This window comes from Pinus tabuliformis, chromosome 1_1 (assembly GCF_031772625.1).
Source record: "Pinus tabuliformis cultivar Carrire ecotype Pingquan chromosome 1_1, CPIR1, whole genome shotgun sequence".
Lineage (NCBI taxonomy): Eukaryota > Viridiplantae > Streptophyta > Pinopsida > Pinales > Pinaceae > Pinus > Pinus tabuliformis.
This window is the reverse complement of record NC_142297.1, coordinates 380093063-380115068: the sequence shown is the minus strand read 5'-3', so window position 1 is coordinate 380115068 and position 22006 is coordinate 380093063. Positions and strand designations below refer to the sequence as shown.

The following is a 22006-nucleotide window of genomic DNA, read 5'->3' as shown; positions in this document are numbered from 1 at the left end:
TGGGCAGGTTGTGCTTCTGATAAGAAGAGCACTTCAGGGTGCTGTTTTGGGTTGGGTTCAACAGTAGTGTCATGGTTCAGACGAAAGCAGCAGTCAATAGCAGTGAGTTCAGCGGAAGCAGAGTATATGGCAGCCAGTCTAGCTAGTTGTGAGGCTATCTGGCTTCGCGAGATGTTGTTTGGCTTATTTGGTCAGCCGTTGAGACCTTCAGTGATTTACTGGGATAATCAGAGTTGCATTAAACTCACGGAGAATCCAATATTTCATGACAGGTCAAAGCATATTGGGATCAGATATCATTTCATCAGAGACTATGTTCAGAAGGGAGTTGTGAAGCTTGAGTATATTTCCACTGATGAGCAGGTTGCAGATATCCTTACCAAAGCCTTACCACGGGGCAAGCATGTCTACTTCAGAGACAAGATGGGTGTGGTGAGCAACACCTTCCTCGGTAAGAGGGAGTGTTGAAATTTGGTACCGGAGGACAGGTGGTTCCCTTAGGCTTTGATCTTTGGCCTAGGGAAAAGTGTCCAAAAGAATTTAATTTTTCTCCTAAAGTGACTTTATAATTTTATAAAGTTAAATCTAATTTAAAAGTGACTTTAAGTGATAAAGTTACTAAGTCTAATTTTAAAGTGACTTTTATAAAGTCAATGAAAAATTAGAAAGGAAAAGTGACTTTGGAAATAAACGACTAAGTGGGTCTTTATTAAAGTGGGGTGAATTAAAAAATAAAAAGTGAGATTTAAATGAGCATTTAATCTCAGCCATTGATCTAAATCTATTTCAACCATTGGATTTAGAGATCACCCAAAAGTCACTTGGGTCACCCAAAAGTCATTTGGAGTTATATTAAGGGAGGAAAAGGAGAAAAAGATCACATTCGATTCAATTCTTTCATGAGCAGATTGGAAGAAGGAGAGCAAGAGAGCAAGAGAAATTTCTGAGCAGGGAGGAGAAGGAGACAGCATCTTGGCACACATTCCAAGGCAGCAGTTGAGCAGATTTGTACAGCTGATTCAGCACACAGTGAAAGGCAGATTTTGGCAGGATTTTCGAGGAGAGGTTTGCACAAAAATCGAGGAGCAGTTTGCTGGTTTTTCTACACGCAAAACGAGGGCCATACAACAGCATTTAATGCTAAAAGTGGGCACGAAAATCGAGGATACCGTACAAAATTTATTGCTGTCGTGTTTGCTGTAATTTCTAGTTTGCTGTGAAGCATGGGAAAAGAGATAAGTTGTAAATTTGCTTGCTGATTTTTTGCTGAAAATTTCTCACTGTAAAAGGCAATTTTTAGAAATAAAGAAGAGCTCTCAAACTGGTTTTCCCCAAGAGTTGTAGGGGGTTTTTCCAGGGTCACATTGACCAAAAATCTCAGTGTTTAAATGTGTTTTAATGGCTGTTTATTACTGCTGATTTTTATTTCTGCAATTTCCAGCATTCTGTAAAATTTCCAGAATTTGTGTTTTCAGCAAATTTATTTTTTTCAGCTTGTTAAATGTATGGTTATGGGAAAGGGCATTTAACTATATGGGAGAAATAAGGAGAAACTGAAAACCGGGGTGGGAAAACAAAAATTTCTACACATCTGTGGACTGATTGAATTTTTGCTTGTCCGTGTGCTGCTTGAGAATGATTTGTTACAACCCTTAAGATGGGGTTTGAGGAAAAGAGTGGTTTTTTCAGTAAAGTCACACTTCATCTTCATATTCTTTCAGTCTTTTGGATATTGAAATTTTGATTGGTTTACATATATTGTTTTTCCAATAGTGTCGAGCAAATTATTTCAAGGAATAATTGAAACTAGAACATCCTCAAATTACTTATTTCAGTTTTTTTTCCATATCCATTTATTGTTTGGGCGTTAGTTGTTAATGTTTGAGGTTAAACAAATGTAAGATTTTGTGCGATAATTCTTGATCAGTTACAATTTTCCTATTTACGATTAGGTTCATAATGACCTGGTGACCTAAGGCTCTCTCAACGTAGTATGCCACACTCCTAAATCCCTTTTGGTCTCAATTACAGTCTGCATGTTTATGATAAGGTCATAGTGGCCTGGTCACCTAGGGTACTCTCGGCATAGTCACTGCCCCCAAAGGATCTAACAAGGTTGCTGGACTTAATGGCAAAAGCTCACAATTCTATTCGGCACCTGCCCTTAGGGAAGGGTAGACCTGCCTTACCTATATGGTTGTTGACAGTTGGCTTATTCTTACATTTGTCTTTTTATTAGTTGCTGGAAAGCTTTCTTGGAGGAATTAGTGGATAGAGTTTAAGTTGGATTCTGCATGACAATCAGAGTATTCCTACATTACATATTTGTAATTTCATAGTTTCATTCAATTGAGGAAGAACTAGATTCATTGTATCACTTTTGTTTTCCCTTTCCCCACTTATATAGCGATGTTGTAGCTATGGATTTAATTTTTTCCTTCTACTTTGAATCTAAAGTTTCCAGTACCTAGCAGAGCCTTTTTCTCTTCTATCATAAGATGCATGTGTGTGTAAACCTGTGTAGTTGATGAGATAAGTTTGGAGTGGATTGAAACAGTGAGATTTTGGTGTGGCCGTGGTGATGAATCATTTTTTCAATTGAGCATAACATGTCTATATGATATAATGGAGAAAAATGGAAAAAAAGTGAAATTTTTAAAGGGTGCATTGAGCTGCTCTCTTTTGGCTATTCATCTCCAATGATGTTGAATGTTAGAAATGGGGGCCAACTGCAAAACTTTTTTCTTTCATGAGACTGCAGAAATCGGTCTCCAAATGAATTGAAAATGTCCAGGTGCACTCTCGTTTGTTCTATCACTAGTCTTACATGAGATGTTTGTATTCAAGTCATTCAGGTTATTATTTTTTTAAGCTATTATATGACGTCAAACTGTGTGGGGCCTTTTACATGGGTAAATTGCACTTGGGTATTATGGACAATTGAGTCCTCAATTATTCTTTATGCTTTGTCGTTCACTACAGGATCTTTAACATTCATTATTGTTTGATACGCTGAGCATTAAATATCATCTGCGCTTCTTTGTGCTTTTCCTTTCACTACAGTGTCTTTAACATTCAACACTATTTGATACGCTAAGCATTAAATATCATGTGCCCTTCACCATAAACCATAAAAAAATAAAGCTTTCTTTATATATAATTTATTTGAATGAAAAAAAGGGAGAGAGTTTTTGTTTCAATTTCTCTAGTGTGGCATACACCAAACTGTATAATAGAATAAGCATACAGTTCATGGAATTAAAAATCGAATTATATCAAAGCTACAAATCAGAACACCCATTTTTAAAAATCCCCCTATCAGGGAACACCATCGAAATATGCTTATTTCCATTAGAATTGAGTGACAAGGTTATGATAAGCAGCTTAATGTTATGAAAAATGCAGCATGTTTACATGCGATCGCCACTGTGAACTAATGGCATTCTAGAAAGGGGTGTCTTCCTTGTGTACAATCTGAAACAAGTTCTTCATTAGATATATCAAATTTTCTCATAATACAACATTCAATAATCATGTGATTCTGGATCCTATGAATAGTAATAATGAGAATTGACCATGGTTGAAAATATGTAATCTTAGTAAGGGAATACTACAACTAAAGAAGGTGATGATAACAATCTGCAGCAGAAGGCCTCTGACCTGGGTCTTGTTCCAAGCATCTATTCTGTAAATTCCTCAAAAACTCAAACATATTTAGCCCACTTGTCGTGATAAGGTGTCGAGTACTCCACACATCAACTTTAACCCCATGAACACCCCTAGACATCTCGAGCATGGTTCAAGCCACTAAGATTATGAGGGTAAATCTGAGGTTCACCAATGGCATCCTCAAAATCTTTTATAAACCACTCATCTGATTCAATGTTCTTCATCATGTTATCCCACCTGAGATCCCTGTGCATAAACAAAATGGTGTGCAAAGACACTAGTGCCTTGGTCACAAATTTCAGAGCTTCCACAAGCTGTTTGGGTTTGGTGTTTGGGTTTGTTCATAGTTTTTAATTTTTATCTTCTTTCTTTAATTTAAAATCAACGACTATAAATGTAATGTTAACGATTGCCATAACTCTTCACTTGGTTTGGTGTTTGGGTTTGTTCTTAGTTTTTAATTTTTATCTTTTATCTTTTTTCTTTAATTTAAAATCAATGACAATAAATGTAATTTTAAGGATTGGCATAACTCTTCACATAATTTTTTAGAGTGTGCTAGCTCAATGGAAGAGCATTTGCTTTAGGAGGTAACATGAAAATCTAGTTTATGTGGTATATTTTTTAATTAGTATTAATAATGAGGTAATCTTGTATTGAATTTAGGTATCACATGTAGCTTAAAAAAATATATGTGTGGTATATTTTTTAATTATTATTAATAATGAGGTTTTTTTTAATGTAAGATAATAATAAATTTGTTCATGTAAAGTAGGTTTTGGTAATCTTGTTAATAAATGTTTTTTTTTTAATAAGTTTTTGAAAATTTATTTCAATAAAATTGCCACGCTACCTTCAGTTTCCCCACACATACAGACTTCAATAATTAAGACTAAGTTGTTTTTCCACAATAAAGGTCATAATCTTTGACCGCGAAATCTTCAGCTCCGCGGTACAGAGACATAAAGATATTCATAATTAGAGCAATTAGTTTTTCCACAACTCCAGGGAAAATATTTGACGACATTCATAATTAGGGCAATCAGTTTTTCCACAACTCCAGGGAAAATATTTGACGAGAGCGGCATGTCATTTTCAGTTCTCCCTGCGCGCATATGGGGTGGGCGGGCCCATGTCATATTACGCGCCAAAACATTTCACACGGGATCGGCGAGGCCCACGTGGGCGGCCCCCAAGCGGTACCACCCAAAACAAGACCTTGTATGTCAGTACACCGTGCGGGGATTGCGGGGCGGGCCGCCCAATGCAGGCGCGACCCCCTTTGTTCATGAGTTCAAATGTTTGGCTTTGCATCAAAGTCTTCAGAATAGGCTTATTCTTCTTGGATTTCTTCACGCGCAAAGGGGTAGAGGTACATTTTAAACTTTTTGTGATTATTGATTAGAAAATTATGATTCGGATCATCCATAGTACTATATTCATTTTGTCAAAATTTCAAATCCTAAAAAAAAATCCATCTCCAAAACAAAAAAACATAATTTTTTACAACAAAGCACTATACTATTTGATTCGCTGTACTATTTGTGTCGTGACAAATAGTACACCAACACAGGAATGAGTTTGGTGAGGCGTTGTTTTTGAACATTGCCAATATGATTTAATTAGTTGAAAAATAAACAAACCTGAATTATTGGTGCTCTTGGAATTTGGATTGAAGTGTTTAATCATAAATATGGTTTCTTTAGTATTTGTGACTGTTCAAAAACTTTTACTTTTATCATGGGACCCACTGACCCTTTAGCATAATCTTGCATGTGAATTTAGTATTTGTGACTGTTCAAAAACTTTTACTTTTATCATGGGACCCACTGACCCTTTAGCATAATCTTGCATGTGAATTCCTTTTTTTGGTGGACTTTTACCATAATCTTGCATGTGAATTTAGGTATCACATCGGAAGGAAAATCTAGTGTGGTTATATGAAAATCTAGTGTATGTGGTATGCTTTTTAATTATTATTAATAATAAGGTAATCTTGCATTGAATTTAGGTATCACATGTAACTCTATACTTCCGAAGGAAAATCTTATCTTTCTAACTAACCTTTGTATATATTTCTTTATATATTTCTTTATATATATATATATATATATATATATATATATATATATATATATATATATATATAGATATATATATATATATATATATATATACACACACACGCTTTAAGTCTCATTTAAATAACGAATTATAATTTTTAATTATTAAACAATACCTTTTTAACTAACCTTTAACGATTTTTAAATTAATTTATATTTATATATTCACATAATTTAACTAATTTCCATTAAATCTTGACTCTGGTCCTAAATTCAAAATTAGTCATTAGTCAAGATAGCCGTTGGAGTCTCTGCTCAGACTATTTAACTTGCTAAGCTAGATCTGTTTCTTCAACTTGCCCTGACGATGAACCACACTTGTTGGTTCGAAACGCGTCAACAAATGATTTATCTTGTGATTTACACCGAAGAATTTCTCTTAAACTTGATATGGATCACATGAGCCTCAATTCAACAATTGAATCACTCCTAAAAGCAGTCGTTCCTCTTGAAATTGTCTTTCCTTTCGAAGTTTTCATCTTCTCAAAGCCTTCTAGAGAAGCAATTTTGGTTATTTCTTTCGTACTAGATATTGTAGATGAAGCAATATTGGGAATGATGGAATATATTTTTTGGCTAATCCCCCATTAAAAACGCATTATGAGAAATATAACTACTATGCTTATATGCATGCATGTTAGCCATTTATTTGGTATATGCATATTTGGATCTATATTTGGAACTTATACAAATTATCCTTAATTATGGAAGTAGTGTTCATTGACTACTTCATTTAAAAATAATAAATTGCAATGGACCTTAACCCCATTGTTGAATGGTGATAATTTTGTCAAAATATTAGAAAAACCATGAAGAAAGTCTACTTGGCTTATAGGGCTCCACTAACATGCAAATATTGCATGATTGAATCCTGTAATATCCCAACATCAAAATTTTAATGAGATATGGTACACTCTAGGTGTTCTAATGAAATTCTTGCACTAAAAACACCTAACACAATAAAGATCTAAGAATGCAGCCTCTTCTTTATGTAAATAAATAGAAACAAAATTACATGCCCACACAAGACCTACTAAAGTCCGTGCCTTGGCATGTATGGCTGCCCATCAACAAATAAATTAAATATATTGAAGCACAATCGTAGATCCTATATGGATCCACTACACAAATTACTCCCATGGGTTTTCATACCTAGGATCAACTAGAACTAGCCTTGCCAAGTTCACATCAAAATCCAAATAGATAAATAACTCTCCTATCGCCTTTTATAGGCTTGATTGACTCTTTAGAGACTTTATTTTATTCTTTTCCCTCGAAAAACAAAGGCAACTACCATGGGTGAATGCCATGGGCAACTGCCACATTAAATACCATGGGAAGATTCCATCCACTTTGACCATATCCATATATATATATTACAAATCCTCCTGCCCAAAGATTGTTTGCCCTCAGGTAATCCACTTCTATCCAGAAAAGAAGCATTTGTATATTGATGAGTTATTCTTCTTCTTGGATTTCTTCACGCGCAAAGGGGTAGAGTTATTTTGCCTTTGTTCACGAGTTGAAATGTTTGGCTTTGCATCAACGTCTTTAGAATACGCTCCCCGACATTGTTTTCTCATGGATCAATGAATTACAATAATAGATAACTTTTATAGTAAAGCGTAATTTAATTGTCTACAATTTTTGGCTATTCAAAATTGTTTGAATTTTTACAATTATTTAAGTTTATTTAATTTTGTTCGATCAAATTTTGAAATTTGCCATCAAATTATGCATACTATTATGGCTAGTTAAAATGATAAAATATTAATTGTGATATTTTAAACAATGGTTGTGGTATTTTAAACAGTAAAGGAACAGGGAGGAAATGAAACAAACAAGCTTGGGTTCATAAATGCATGGGCATTAAGCTAAATATGAAACTTATGTATATATAAAAACTATAAAACAACCAATAATTACTGTGCGAATCATGCGTTGTGCAAAAAGTGTTATGGGATATTGTTATGAATGGGTTGGAGATACCCTCAAGGAAAATAGCAGTATCCTTGTGTTGATTAAGACTTTTATAAATACTCTCATGTAATTAAGCATCTCAGCGTAGCATTTAATTGTTTGTGAAAGTCTTTTTTAATATAATGAAAATTATTACTCGTAAAATTTATTAATATTTTAATTATATGGTTAAAATTGCATAAAGGTTTTGTTTAATTATTAATTATATTTTAGTATTTTGATTAATAAGACTCGATTACAACCTCCAACTGAGCAGAGCTCGATTACAAAATAAGACTTGATATATCTCAACGGGGAGTCTTTATCATTTATATTGGATTCATACTTATTGTGGCCTTCCCAAGCTATTGTCCTCGCATTAAAAATAATGTACATAGACTTTTAAAGAGACAACTAGTCACTGTACTATTTCAGAGGAGTTATTCTTCTTAGACACCCGTGCATTGTGGCCATAACTCCTCTTAGACACCCACTTATTGTGGCCTTGCCAAGCTATTTTCCTTGCATTAAAAATAATGTACATAGAATTTTAAAGAGACAACTGCTCACTATACTATTTCAAAGGAGTTATTGTTCTTAGGCAGCCACGCATTGTAGCCATAACTCCTCTTAGACGCCACTTATTGTGGCCTTGCCAAGCTATTGTCCAAAATACCATTTTTTAGAATTTATTTATCAGTGTGCTAAACTCAAAAATCTTTCTAAGCAAGCTATGATGTCCTCCTCAATAAGCCATGACGTCTCATGATTGTTTCCCAATTATTTTTACTCTAACTACATCTCTATTTTTATTTTCAAGATGTCAATACTTTCTAAAAATACTTAAAAACAATGGAAATCCCTCGTCACAATATTTAAAACTCTAATAACAATTCAAGTAAAAAACCTATTGTCTCATCACCTCCTAAAAGAAGTCGCTCCTCTTGAAATTGTCTTTCCTTTCGAAGTCTCCGTCTTCTCAAAGCCTTCTAGAGAAGCAATTTTGGTTATTTCTTTCATACTAGGATATTGTAGATGAAGCTATGTTGGGAATGATGGAATATATTTTTTGCCTAACCCCCCATTAAAAATGCATTATGAGAAATATAACTACTACGCTTATATGCATGCATGTTAGCCATTTATTTTTTATATGCATATTTGGATGTATATTTTGAACTTATACAAATTATCCTTAATTATGGAAGTAGTGTTCATTGACTATTTCATTTAAAAAGAATAAATTGCAATGGATCTTAACCCCATTGTTGAATGGTGATAATTTTGTCAAAATATTACAAAAACCATGAAGAAAGTCTACTTGGCTTATAGGGCTCCACTAACATGGAAATATTGCATGATTGAATCCTGTAATATCCCAACATCAAAATTTTAATGAGATATGGTACACTCTAGGTGTTCTAATGGAATTGTTACACTTAAAACACCTAACACAATAGTGATCTAAGAATGCAACCTCTTCTTTATGTAAATAAATAGAAACAAAATTACATGCCCACACAAGACCTACTAAAGCCCATGCCTTGGCATGTATGGCTGCCCATCAACAAAGAAATTAAATATATTGAAACATAGATTGTTTGCCCTCAGGTAATACACTTCTATCCACAAAAGAAGAATTTGTATATTGATACCAAGATCCCATACAACCCAATGTGTTATTCCATGCCTCCATTCTAAATCATCATGAATGGATCCTTCGATACCTAAATCCAAAACAATCCTTTGGTCAATCCTACCCCCAATGGATTCTTCTAGATCCCAATGCCACCGAAGTCCTTGGACATGTTGGTTATGACACCACCTCAGCCCTCCATCATTGCCTGTGCTTGAGGGCCCAAGTTGCAATATGCCTTTGGCTAAGAGTATCCCGTCGATAGAGTTCCAACTCATAATATCTCATAAATCCATCTCGTGGGAAGTATATAATGCATGAATCCTTGCACATGGAATAAATCTACATGCTGATGTTTCCTAATTCTCAACTCATGTTGCTCCACCCAATCACCCATCATGATCCATTTGTATAACTCTTCCTTACTATCCCCAATGTATAATGGCAGGTTGGTAGAGTTGCAAGCCTTATCTATGTACTCTTGTAGAGGGCTGCTTTGCAACTCCCAAATGTACTCCTCTTTCCGCCTTGTGAGGGGCTTGAGTTGTTCCTCAACACTAGAAAACTATGTCATTGATTCAACACATACCACTATGAGGTCCTCAAATTTTCTATTCTTCTGTAAGACAATGTCTCAGGCTACCCTCACTGTCTACTTCAACATTGTAAGATCTGTGTTGAAATGCATGAACCTTTCCCAAAATTCTTCTACTAGAAATTCTTGTGCCCTACAGAATGTCTCTATATTTGACTGCACCAGATGCCCCATGATCACAACTTTAACTTGAACCTTTGTTTGACCCTCCAGAAATGGCTTATCATGCATACTATATTTGTCATGATACCCTGCATGATCATGCTCATCATTTTGATTTATTATTATTGGCTCCTCGTTTGGTTCTCCTAGAATGTCTTCTTCCTGGCCTCTTTCACATGTGGGGATAAGTTGTCCACCCTCTTTGATTGTCTAACATTGCTGTATTGGTGGACTATTATCTATACTTGATTGCCCATACTCTTTATGGATGTTCTCTTGGGTATCTATAGACTCAACTACCTCAACATCAGGAGGAATTCCCTCCTTCCTTTCCCGATTTACTTTGTCAAGTTGATTGATTATCATCGACCTGTCCTATAAGTTTCTTTGAAAAACATGGTGTTGTTGCTCACCATTTGTACTTGACTGCTTGGATCCTTCATAGGTTCTCTTCTAAAAACCGGTGAAACCAACTATGGATGAATCTTCATGATCTGCCCTTGTTTCTTCTTATCACCTGGACATGAATGGTTAAGGGTGCATGGTCCCTTGTAGATAAAGCATAGTCCTCTCATCCTTAGTTCATTATTGATGCATATTTTGTTCTTGTTTCCTCCATCAATCCTTATCAACTCATTCCTAGTGAGCACCCTTTTGAGTAATTTTATGTTTTTCCTGTGTTGGGTTGTGTTATATTCTTTCCACATAGTTAACAGGGGGTTTGAGGGGTGCCTGTAACCCCAGTTTATGGGGTCTGGGGTAGCACCCCGAAAAATTTGGATTTTGGACTCTATGTTAGGTTGGGCGGACCCACCTATGGTTTTGTGCATTATCTACGCACATGGTTTTTTTGGACGCAATGGTTTTTGGTTCATGGTATTCGACGTGATGGTTTTTTCGGTCCATGGCATTAGATGCTTCAGCATGTATAAATATGTATTATAACATTGAAAGGAACGTAATGAAAAATCATGTTGGTAGTCCCAGTTTTGGGATCCAGGGGAAAATCTCTGTGTATATGTATTTTATGTGTTAGCCTCTCGCTATTGTTTCTTTTATGTGTTTTAGAATTCGTATGCATCTAATTTTTGTACAGGGTTAGAACCTACATTTGATATCGGAGCAACTTTGGCTTCAAGGGGACGCCTTTGTTAATGAGGGGTTTCGCTCGGGCCTATGATAGAGCCTATTCAGTGGGAGATCTGGGAGATCAATTCTGGTGGTGAAAGAAGATGGCGAGCAATGGAAAGATAGAGATCGAGAAATTTAATGGTCAAAGTTTTTAGTTGTGGAAACTCAAGATGGAGGATCTGTTGGTGGATAAAGATCAGTGGATCACTGTAGATTTGGGTACTAAACCAACGGGAGTGTCCATTGAAGAATGGAAGAAGTTGGATCGGAAGGCAAAGAGCACAATAAGATTGTGTGTCTCAGATTTAGTATTTCTGAATGTATCAGGGGAAGCTACGGTGACGGCTTTGAGGGACAAGTTAGGGACTTTGTAGAAATCTAAGTCTCTGGTGAATAAATTGTTCCTGTGGAAAAAGCTATATAACCTGAGGATGAAAGATGGAGACTCGGTGACAGAGCATCTGAATGCATTTAATACTGTGGTAAGCCAGTTAGCATCTGTTGATATTAAAATATCAGATGAAGATAAGTGCATTAGTTTGTTGTGTTCTCTACCAGATTCTTGGGATAGTCTAGTTATTGCAATAGGTAGCCAGAACGGTGTTGCGTTGTCTGCACGAGGACAGTCCCAAAATAGAAATAAAAATAAGTCATCTAGTGGGAGATCTATATCTAGAGGGAGATCTAAGTATTTAGGAAAACTTGTAAAGGTGGTGTGCTGGAAATGCAGAAAGGAAGGGCACTACAAAAGGGACTGTAAATCTAAAGCTTCTGATAGAGGAAAGGGATCTGATGATGCTCCTTCTGCAGAGGTGAAAACTACCTTAGATGAAGGTGGGGATGTGTACTTGGCTTCTTCAAGTACACAAGTAGATCATGAGGCATGGTTGATTGACTCAATTGCATCCTTTCACTTCACTCCCCATAGAGAGTGGTTCTGCAAATATGAGAAATACGATGGTGGTGATGTCTTCTTAGGGGATGATAAGAAGGCTAGAATCGCTGGTCACAGAAAAATAAAATTGAAGTTGCAAGGTGGAAGGGTTAGAACATTTCCAAGTGTTCTGCATATTCCTACATTGGCCAGAAATCTGATTTCTATAAGCAAGCTAGATGATGCAAATGTAAAGACAATGTTTGAGAAAGATACCTACAAGATGGTTTGGGGAGCACTAGTATTGATGCAGGGAGTTTGTATTGGAACTATGTACAAGCTACAAGGTAGTACGGTTGTTGATGGGTGCAACAGTTCTATGGTTCCTAAAAGTGGAGCAAAAAATCTAGTGGTCTCTGGAGGGAAGACCATGATGTGGCAACAAAGGCTTGGACATATAGGAGAGAAAGGTTGTCAAATACTTAATGGTAAAGGTATGGTAGAAGGTATGAGTAATAGCTCTCTGGATTTTGATTTCTTTGAAAATTGTGTATATGGGAAGCAGAATCAGGTGAGTTTCCGCTATGGTGGTAAGAGGGCGAAACAGATATTAGAGCTTGTGCACAGTGATGTGTTTGGACATTTGAAGTTTCCATCACTCGGTAAGTTTGTGTACTATGTATCATTTATAGATGACTTGTCAAGGAATACATGGATATATTTCCTTAATAAGAAATTTGAAGTCTTTGACAGGTTTAAAGAATTTAAGGCTCTCGTGGAAAATCAAACAGAGAAGAAAATAAAGGTGCTGAAGACAGATAATGGTGGAGAGTTTTGCAGCAAGGAATTTGAAGAATTCTATAAGGAGTGTGGTATAGCACAATAGAAGACTAATCCATATACACTGTTGGGTGAAAATATTATTGTTTAATTTTGTTGTAGTACTTGCCCAACTATTTAATTTGTCAATCCAAGGTTCGTAGGCTTACAAGGCACATGCACTATATGCGCAAGACCGAAGTGGAACTAATCCAATCTAATCTAATCTAAATTACTGAGGTCAAATTAATCTAAGAAGGCATTGAAACATTAACTATAAAAGCAAGAAATTGCATAAGGGAAAAGCAATACAACATGTGAAGAATTTGAATGACAAACAACATATGTGAGCTCACAACAATAAAGATATTTTAAATTATATTACAAGAACCAAATAACAAATCATGAAAGTGTAACAATAAAAGAATATGAATCAAAGCTAAGAATCCCCTTCTCCTAATTACAAAACTATCTCTTAAAGCTAATCTCTATCTTTTAAAATGAAGAGAGATCACTCTCTTATATACATGAAGAAGATAACCATCTCATAATTACATATCTAATATTCTCTTAAGAACTCTCAACTACTTTCCCATTATTACAAAATATGATCCCTTTGAATCCTCCACACATCTCTCACATATCTTGGATAAGATATGCCAACTAAGTCCTCCATGATCTTCTCCTTAGGAATAGACTTGAATAATTATCTCCTTAATATGGTGGAGGAGATATTTGAGAAGTCTCTTGGAATTAATTCTTCACATATTTCCTACACATCACAAAACTCATATATTCTTGAGATATATATAAAAATATGTATATTTTCTAATATTTAATCATAAATTCACTTGTAATACAAAAATGAATAAAATGGAAAATAAGAAGGTGAAACCCAAATGTATTTATGAAAATGATATGATAAAAGGTTAATGGATGATGAAATGTAAGGAATAGCGAAGAAAAAGGTGGATGAAAATATGACATTTTTGAGTCCCAACATCCTCCCCAACTGAACTTGTTGCATGTCCTCATGCAACCATGCATGGGTCTCTTTAAGAACATTTGGCATCTTGAACTTTGGCTTTACATGATGATGTCTTTTAATAATGAATGTTTCCAGGATATGTGAAAGACATGAGTAACAACTTACATTTTCTTATGGTTGGTTCTTGTGTGACAACCATGAATACAAAGAATGTTGGTTCTTGTGTTAACAACATTCATTTCGTTTTCTATTCTCTTTACTTCAATAATAATGTAAACACTCATTAGAAATCATAATGTGCATAAGAAGGCCCTTTTGTAGTATTAATGAAGCATGCCAATATTGTGTATGAATCAAAATGCAACAAAGTATCATTGGAAAATAAATGTTGGTGAATGGTAAATGAGAAAGAAAAATGGAGTGATAGTGGTGAAGAAATGGAATCATGGTAGTGAATATGCAGTGAATATAGTTCCCCCCTCCCCCCCCCCCCAACTGAATTGGTTGCTTGTACTCATGCAACTTGACATGGCTCATGAAAGGAAATGTAGCATGGTGATGGAATTTTCCAAAATATTCAAGGTAGCATATAAGGAATTGCATGATTGAAGTTTAGAAAACAACATACCTCTACTTACCCAAGAATGATGAACTATGCAATAGGAATGTAGCTGCTGCTGCTACTGCTGGATCAGGAAAATGTGACTGATGTTGTTGTAACTGGATCCTGAGAAATAAAGGAATCTAAACTACTGATACTGAATCATGGAAAAGATAAACGCTAAAAGTGGAATTGTAGTACTATTGTCGATCATAATTCATGCTGCGGTAACTGCTGAGGGAATCGTGAAAAAGTGTATAGTCTTCACCTGCGACAAAACTTCTTGGTACAATTCTAATCATGCGAAAGAATGTGTTGATGTCGAGCATGAAAAGAAATCATTAGATTACTGGCCATTGATGAATGCCGTTAACCAATGTGAGGCAAACTCACCATTGATGTCAATGAGTGCCAAGGTACCTCAGTACATCTTGAGAAATGCGAATAAACGGGTTGACGTCGAGCCATTTGCAAGATCTGATGATCAAGGGACATTGATGTATTCCCATGATTGTCAGAGAGAGAACTTGCCATTGAGGCATGCAAGTCTCAAGGTAACCAAAATGAACTCTAGTCTATTTCCCAGATAAGGTGTTGATGTCGATGGGGCAAGACTTGTTGAAAGGTGTGCCTTAAGGAATCCCACATCAGTCAATGTGAGTTTGTACAAAAATATTGGTAGGACTATAAATGGAAAGAACTCACAGGCGAGTACTGTGGATCAGCATGGCGAGAAAACAAGGCAATGTAATCATGGAAAGGGAATGAGTTTTATTCAGAAGGCAGACTAGAAGGAAATAAACTGAAAAGGATAAAGGAATGTATGCGATTCAGAAAAATAGGCGTGCATGAAGTTGTGAAAGATAAGGTAATGGAAAATGGGCTTCAACACAAGGATGGACTAGGCATTTGGAAAAAGGTGAGTAATCACGACACAAAAGGATTTTTGTGTAGTGGAAAATGTCATGATATGTGTTGTGAAGAATTAATTCCTTCAATCATCCAATGACGCATGTTTCATTGTGATTTCGAAAAATCACTTTTGCATTAGATTGTCTTCAACTCTGAAAAACTTAGCACCATTCCTGCATAAAAATTGTCACCTTTATGTGCCTTCTCCATCGATCATTCGTTTATGAAGTGACTCAAAAACAAATTAGCTCATCTTCAATAATTTATGAAATGTCCATTTTTTAATTATTTTTCGAAGTTACTCTAATTGTGGATGAAAAGGGTGTCGCATCGTAATGTTGAGCTTTCTACATAAGCTTCTTGTTGACCTACACATAACACCAATCTCATTTCACTTGTTAGTATATGCATCCTAACTCTTGCCCACAAAAATAAATGATAAATTCCAACATACTTTTATTTCCCCCCAACTAGAAATATTGCATGTCCCCATGCAATGTACTCATTGATTGTGTAATACTTTTTCAAAACGTTTTTATTGGTTTGCAGGAAAAGTGATTTAAAACATTTGAAAAGGTTTTGTATTTGTCAGGGAACAAGTAGTTAGTTTATAAATGAATGAGGGAAATTTTATTTTATTATTATTTTTTTTAGTTTTTTTTTTATATTTTTTTATCATTTTTTTAATAAATAACAAATTAAAAAATCTAAAGTTTTTAATTTATTATTTATGTCAATTTATTTATTAAAAACAAAACTAATAATGAAAATAATAAAAAAACTAACCCTAATTAAAAAAAACGACCAAGGGCTGTGAGACGAAAATGACCAGTTGTGGAACTATCCTGCGCAGATTGTCTGGGTGGCTTGGCAAAGAGTAGGCAGAATGGAAGGAGAGTAAGAAGAACCACCGACAATATTGAAATCCGCAACGCAAGCATATGCCCTCAGCCAGTTGCCATGGGTTTTCACAGATCAAGTATTGTTTGCACACTGCAGCCCATTGCAGTCGTTATTGCCACCAGAAGGCATACGCTCACCAGTACAACCTTGGCCATAGTCATTGCCATTTTCAATCACTCGATTCTGTCCACTCTTCCATAGTGGCAACACAGATGTGATGCTCCCCAACCTTGACAGAATTGTAGGAATTGGGCTTCAATTCGTCCCCTTTGCCACTTAACATCATGTGAACGATCTTCTGTTCGAGCTTTGTCGTCTCCTTATCTATCTTCGACTTGCACTCATCTTCGATGACTTTATCGCAAGCATTGGATATCAGAGCATCAGTGTCGGTATATGGAGGGCGGATCCCCAATCTCTCCATAATGCTGCTCAGCCTGGTTGCATCGAGAGGAGATTTGGGCTTCGACATACTTACTGCAGAAAATGCAAAACCCACCATAAACCTTTACCAGACATCGACATCCAAAATAGACATTTTATTTCAACACTTGGAGGCCAGATGAATGTTTCTGCACAAAATCCGAGCATTGACCTCATCGGCCTTCTCCAGCACCATATAATGATGCGAAAGCCTTTCTACGTCGAAAGCATAGTGTTTCATTATTCAAATGCATCGCCTGAAGTTTGGGGAAATGGTGTACCAAGCCTTTGAGGGAAAATAGGTTCATCATCAAGCTGAAGATCGACGCAACCTCAGTCTCAATATTGAATGCAAAAACGTTGAATCCCTCCATACAGCACGTGACTAATTCCTTGCAATCTGCGTTAACAATAAAGCCTCCTCTCGATTTAGTGATAGAAAAATCCGATTTGACTTATCATGTAGTGATTTGTTCCTGCAAAATTGGAATTTGTATTATCGTTTCCTGATTTTCTGGACAAAGAGCCGGATTTTTAATTTATGTTTTGGAGGATTTTGTGGGCGTTGCTGAGGGAGTTGCGATGGTGAAGGGCATTTTTTTAATGATACGCTAGCCAGGGATAGAGGATGCTGCCAAAATCTCGAAAAATATTGCAAAATTGGATCCTTTTCTCAATAGGAAGAGGGGTGTAGGGTAACCACCAAGTTGTGCCAAAGCTGAATTAAGAGCAATCGGATTATGCTCACAAAAAAAACCTATGCATCAAAGATAACACCATTTTGTTCAGAGCTTCATTGTTCCCATTGAACATAAGATTGTGCATCAGACTTGGAACCAAGTTACTTGTAATAGAGATGACCCCTCTAGCTTCATAGTTACACCTTGTCAATTATATGCAGTTTGCCGAATATTTGGTAAAATTTGACTAAACTGCAGCCTCCATTTTTCGATTAATAATGGCGTGCGAAGGTCATTGTCGGAATGGCGTTGGTGAATCTACAGTTTCGAGCCTGCAATGCAGTGCATTTTTTTCTCCTCTCGGGCCTGCAGTGCGTTTTTCCTCTCGGCCCTTTATATGCTGCGTGATATATGAATTGTTTTATGTTTTTTTTTTTTTTTTTTTTTTTTTATTGAGTGCGCTGACTGTTTTATTTTTTATTATTTTTTTTAATTTTATTTTTGTTTTTTTATTTTTTATGATTTGTTTTTATTTTATTGTTTTAATTGTTTTATTATTTTGCGTTGTTTTGTTTTCATGAATGTTTTATTTTTTTTTAAATGAAAAACTAAAATTTAGAAAGAAACTAAACTTTCTCTACACTTAATTTTTTTAACAAATGGACATAATGATTTGCATATTGAAAGATGTTTTTGATCAAGCATATTGCAAAACATTTATTTATTCTTGAAATTAGTCTAAATCATCCCTATTTTCTGATCCTCGCGATCACACTAAGCGTGGAGGAGAGCATACTTATTCTAAGCAAAACTGAAAATGAAAGCAAAAACTAAAAATGAAAGCCTACCTACTCTATACTAAAAAAAAAAATTAGTTACATGTAATTAAACTTCCAATGAAGCCACTCATGTAGCAGTAACAACAACATATTCAATAGCAATTTTTCAAATGAAAAATGAAAATATTCGAGAGTGAATGAGTCTATTTGTTGTATCTGCAAATCAACTAAATAAAAATAAAAAGATGAATTTAATCGAGTACTTACCTGGAACCATTGTTGGATAAAGCTTTGATAGGCACAGTTTCTCTCACTTAGATCACGTTGTAACTCCTCTTCTTCTTCTCCGATTTGGTATTCTTCTTCCTCGAGTTCCTGTTCGAATGATTGTTCACCATCAGATACGTAGGATTCTTTAGATGTTAAATCTTCATTTATTTCTTGGGGAGTAGTTGAACTTTCAATTCTTGTCAAGATCTCCTTTTCCAGGGAAGAGGAAATTCTGACTTCTGCAAGGATCTGAGTGAGCAGTTCCAAGCTGACACTCATTATAAAACCATGTTGAAAGAGATTCTAAAAAGCAAAGTGCTAATAATTGTCTAAGTTTTTAATCCTTTTACAAGGTTTTAGTTCACAAAAGCTCTTCCAAATCAACACACTAGAAATTGAATTAAAAACAAAAGGACCATAGAAATAATCTTGAATTCAATACTCAATTAAACCCTCTTACAAGGACTACTCATTAATTGAGTAATCAAATTCTTCAACTACAACCATGAACCATGAATTCATCAAACACTCTTCACAGTTGCAAAAATCAAACACACTTGCAGAAATTGAAATTCACACTTGCATAAATGTAAACGCACCCTACATGCCCTGATCCATAAGAGGTCGAGCCTATTACGGTATCTCGAATGCGATGCATAGGTTGTTCCCCACGTCTTACCACCTTAACACCTCAGAGTAAGGAACATGTCTAAACACACTTACATGAAAAATCAAACTAAACTTCAATCCATCGTGCCTCCTCGGCAACGGCGCCAAAATGTTGGGTGAAAATATTATTGTTTAATTTTATTGTAGAACTTGCCCAACTATTTAATTTGTCAATCCAAGGTTTGTAGGCTTACGATGCACATGCACTATATATGCAGGACCGAAGTGGAACTAATCCAATCTAAATTACTGAAACCAAATTAATCTAGGAAGGCATTGAAACATTAACTATAAAAGCAAGAAATAGCATAAGGGAAAAGCAATACAACATGTGAAGAATTTGAATGACAAACAACCTATGTGAGCTCACAACAATAAAGGTATTTTAAATTATATTACAAGAACCAAATAACAAATCATGAAAGTGTAACAATAAAAGAATATGAATCAAAGCTAAGAATCCCCTTCTCCTAATTACAAAACTATCTCTTAAAGCTAATCTCTATCTTTTAAAATGAAGAGAGAGCACTCCCTTATATACATGAAGAAGATAACCATCTCATAATTACATATCCAATATTCTCTCAAGCACTCTCAACTACTTTCCCATTATTACAAAATATGATCCCTCTGAATCCTCCACACATCTCTCACATATCTTGGATAAGATATGCGAACCAAATCCTCCATGATCTTCTCCTTAGGAATAGACTTGAATAATTATCTGCTTAATATGGTGGAGGAGATATTTGAGAAGTCCCTTGGAATTAATTCTTCACATATTTCCTACACATCACAAAACTCACATATTCTTGAGATATATATAAAAATATGTATATTTTCTAATATTTAATCATAAATTCACTTGTAATACAAAAATGAATAAAATGGAAAATAAGAAGGTGAAACCCAAATGTATTTATGAAAATGATATGATAAAAGGTTAATGGGATGATGAAATGTAAGGAATAGTGAAGAAAAAGGTGGATGAAAATATGACATTTCTAAGTCCCAACATACACCTCAGCAAAATGGAGTTGCAGAAAGAATGAACAAGACGTTGATGGAAAGGGCAAGAAGCATTCTCAGTGGTGTCGGGTTAGGACAGGAATTCTGGGCAGAGGCAGTGGATACAACATGTTACCTAGTCAATAGGTCATGTTCATCAGTGTTGGAGGATAAGACTCCACAGGAGGTATGGACTGGTAAGAAACCTTCTCTTTCACATCTGAGGGTATTTGGAAGTGATGCATATGTACATGTTCCAAAGGAGGAATGAACCAAGTTGGATAGTAAATCTAAAAAGTGTATCTCTATTGGGTATAAGGATAGTTTAAGGGGTTATAAGCTTTGGAACCCAGTACCAAGGAAGGTTTTTTACAATCGAGATGTGGTGTTCAGAGAGGTGAAAGATGTTATTAAACATGAAGTCCAACCAAAGGAACCTAAGAAGATAGAGTTTGAGCTAAAGGAGGAAGAATCAAGCTCTACAGCAGAGGAGGAATTAGAAGATGAAGAGCCACAAACTCCGGGACTCAGAAGATCAGTTTGAGAAAGAAGGCAGCCAGAATGGTATAGTCCATCTGTTTTTTGTTCGAATTTTTCTTTATCTATTACTAACGATGATCCTAGAACTGTGAAGGAAGCAGTAGATTCAGAGGATGGAAAACTCTGGAAAGAGGCCATGGTTGATGAAATGGCATCTTTGCACAAAAATTAGGCTTCAGATCTGGTGGAGTTGCCAGCTGGAAGGAAACCGATTGGCAATAAATGGGTGTTCAAGAAGAAGACAAATGCAGAAGGAAAGGTGGAGAAATACAAAGCTCGGTTGGTAGAAAAAGGTTATTCCCAGGTTCCAGGAATTGATTTTGGTGATATTTTTTCTCCTGTTGCCAAGGTGACTTCTATTAGATTACTTTTATCTGTTGCTGCTTCTTTTGATTTTGAGGTAGAATAGATGGATGTGAAGATAACATTTCTTCATAGGGATCTAGAAGAGGAAATCTACATGAAGCAACTTGAAGGCTTTGCGGTGAAGGGTAAGAAAGAACTTGTATGCAAGTTAAAGAAGTCTCTGTATGGGTTAAAATAGTCACCAAGGATGTGGTATCAGAAATTTGATACATTTATACCGGGACTTGGCTTCAGCAGAAGCAAAGCAGATCCTTGTTTGTATTTTAAATTAATTGGTGACCGTGATATTTATTTGTTCTTGTATGTGGATGATATGTTGTTGGTTGGAAATGAGAAAGAAATTATCTAGGATTTGAAGACCCAATTGTCCTCCAAATTTGACATGAAAGATCTTGGTGCTGCAAACTATATTTTGGGCATGGAAATTAAAAGAGATCGGGCAAAGAGGAAGCTCTGGTTAAACTAGAGGAAGTATGTTGAGACAATACTACAAAGGTTTAACATGCAGGATAGTAAACCGGTGAAGGTTCCTCTTCCTATAGGTGTGAGGTTATCTGTTGAACAGTGTCCCAAGACACAAGAAGAGGAAGAGGACATGTCCCATATTCCATATGAAGGTGTAGTCAGTAGCCTGATGTATGCAATGTTCTGTATTAGACCAGATATTACAAATGCAGTGGGAGTATTGAACAAGTTTATGTCAAAACCAGGGAAGGATCACCGGACAACAGTGAAGCGGGTTTTTAGGTATTTGTGTGGCACTAGTGACTATGGTTTGTGCTACGAAGGAAGACTAGGATTAGATAGAATGTTGGATATTCATGGCTTTGTTGATGCAGACTAGGCTAGAGATCTGGATCATAGAAGATCTACAAGTGGGTATGTGTTTAACCTATTTT

The 22006-nt window shown here is 35.7% G+C and overlaps 1 protein-coding gene across 1 annotated transcript; it reads right to left on the bottom strand.

Annotated features, from left to right (window-relative positions):
- Positions 1 to 16541: 16541 nt before the first annotated feature.
- LOC149213221 (uncharacterized) lies at positions 16542 to 16844 on the bottom strand. The gene has a single exon (XM_089388946.1). The coding sequence runs from the start codon at positions 16842 to 16844 to the stop codon at positions 16542 to 16544; it is 303 nt and encodes a 100-aa protein (XP_089245072.1).
- Positions 16845 to 22006: the final 5162 nt, after the last annotated feature.

Excerpts from the sequence above, each read along its gene's own strand:
- LOC149213221 (XM_089388946.1), bottom strand. The coding sequence starts at position 16,844 with ATGTCGAAGCCCAAATCTCCTCTCGATGCAACCAGGCTGAGCAGCATT.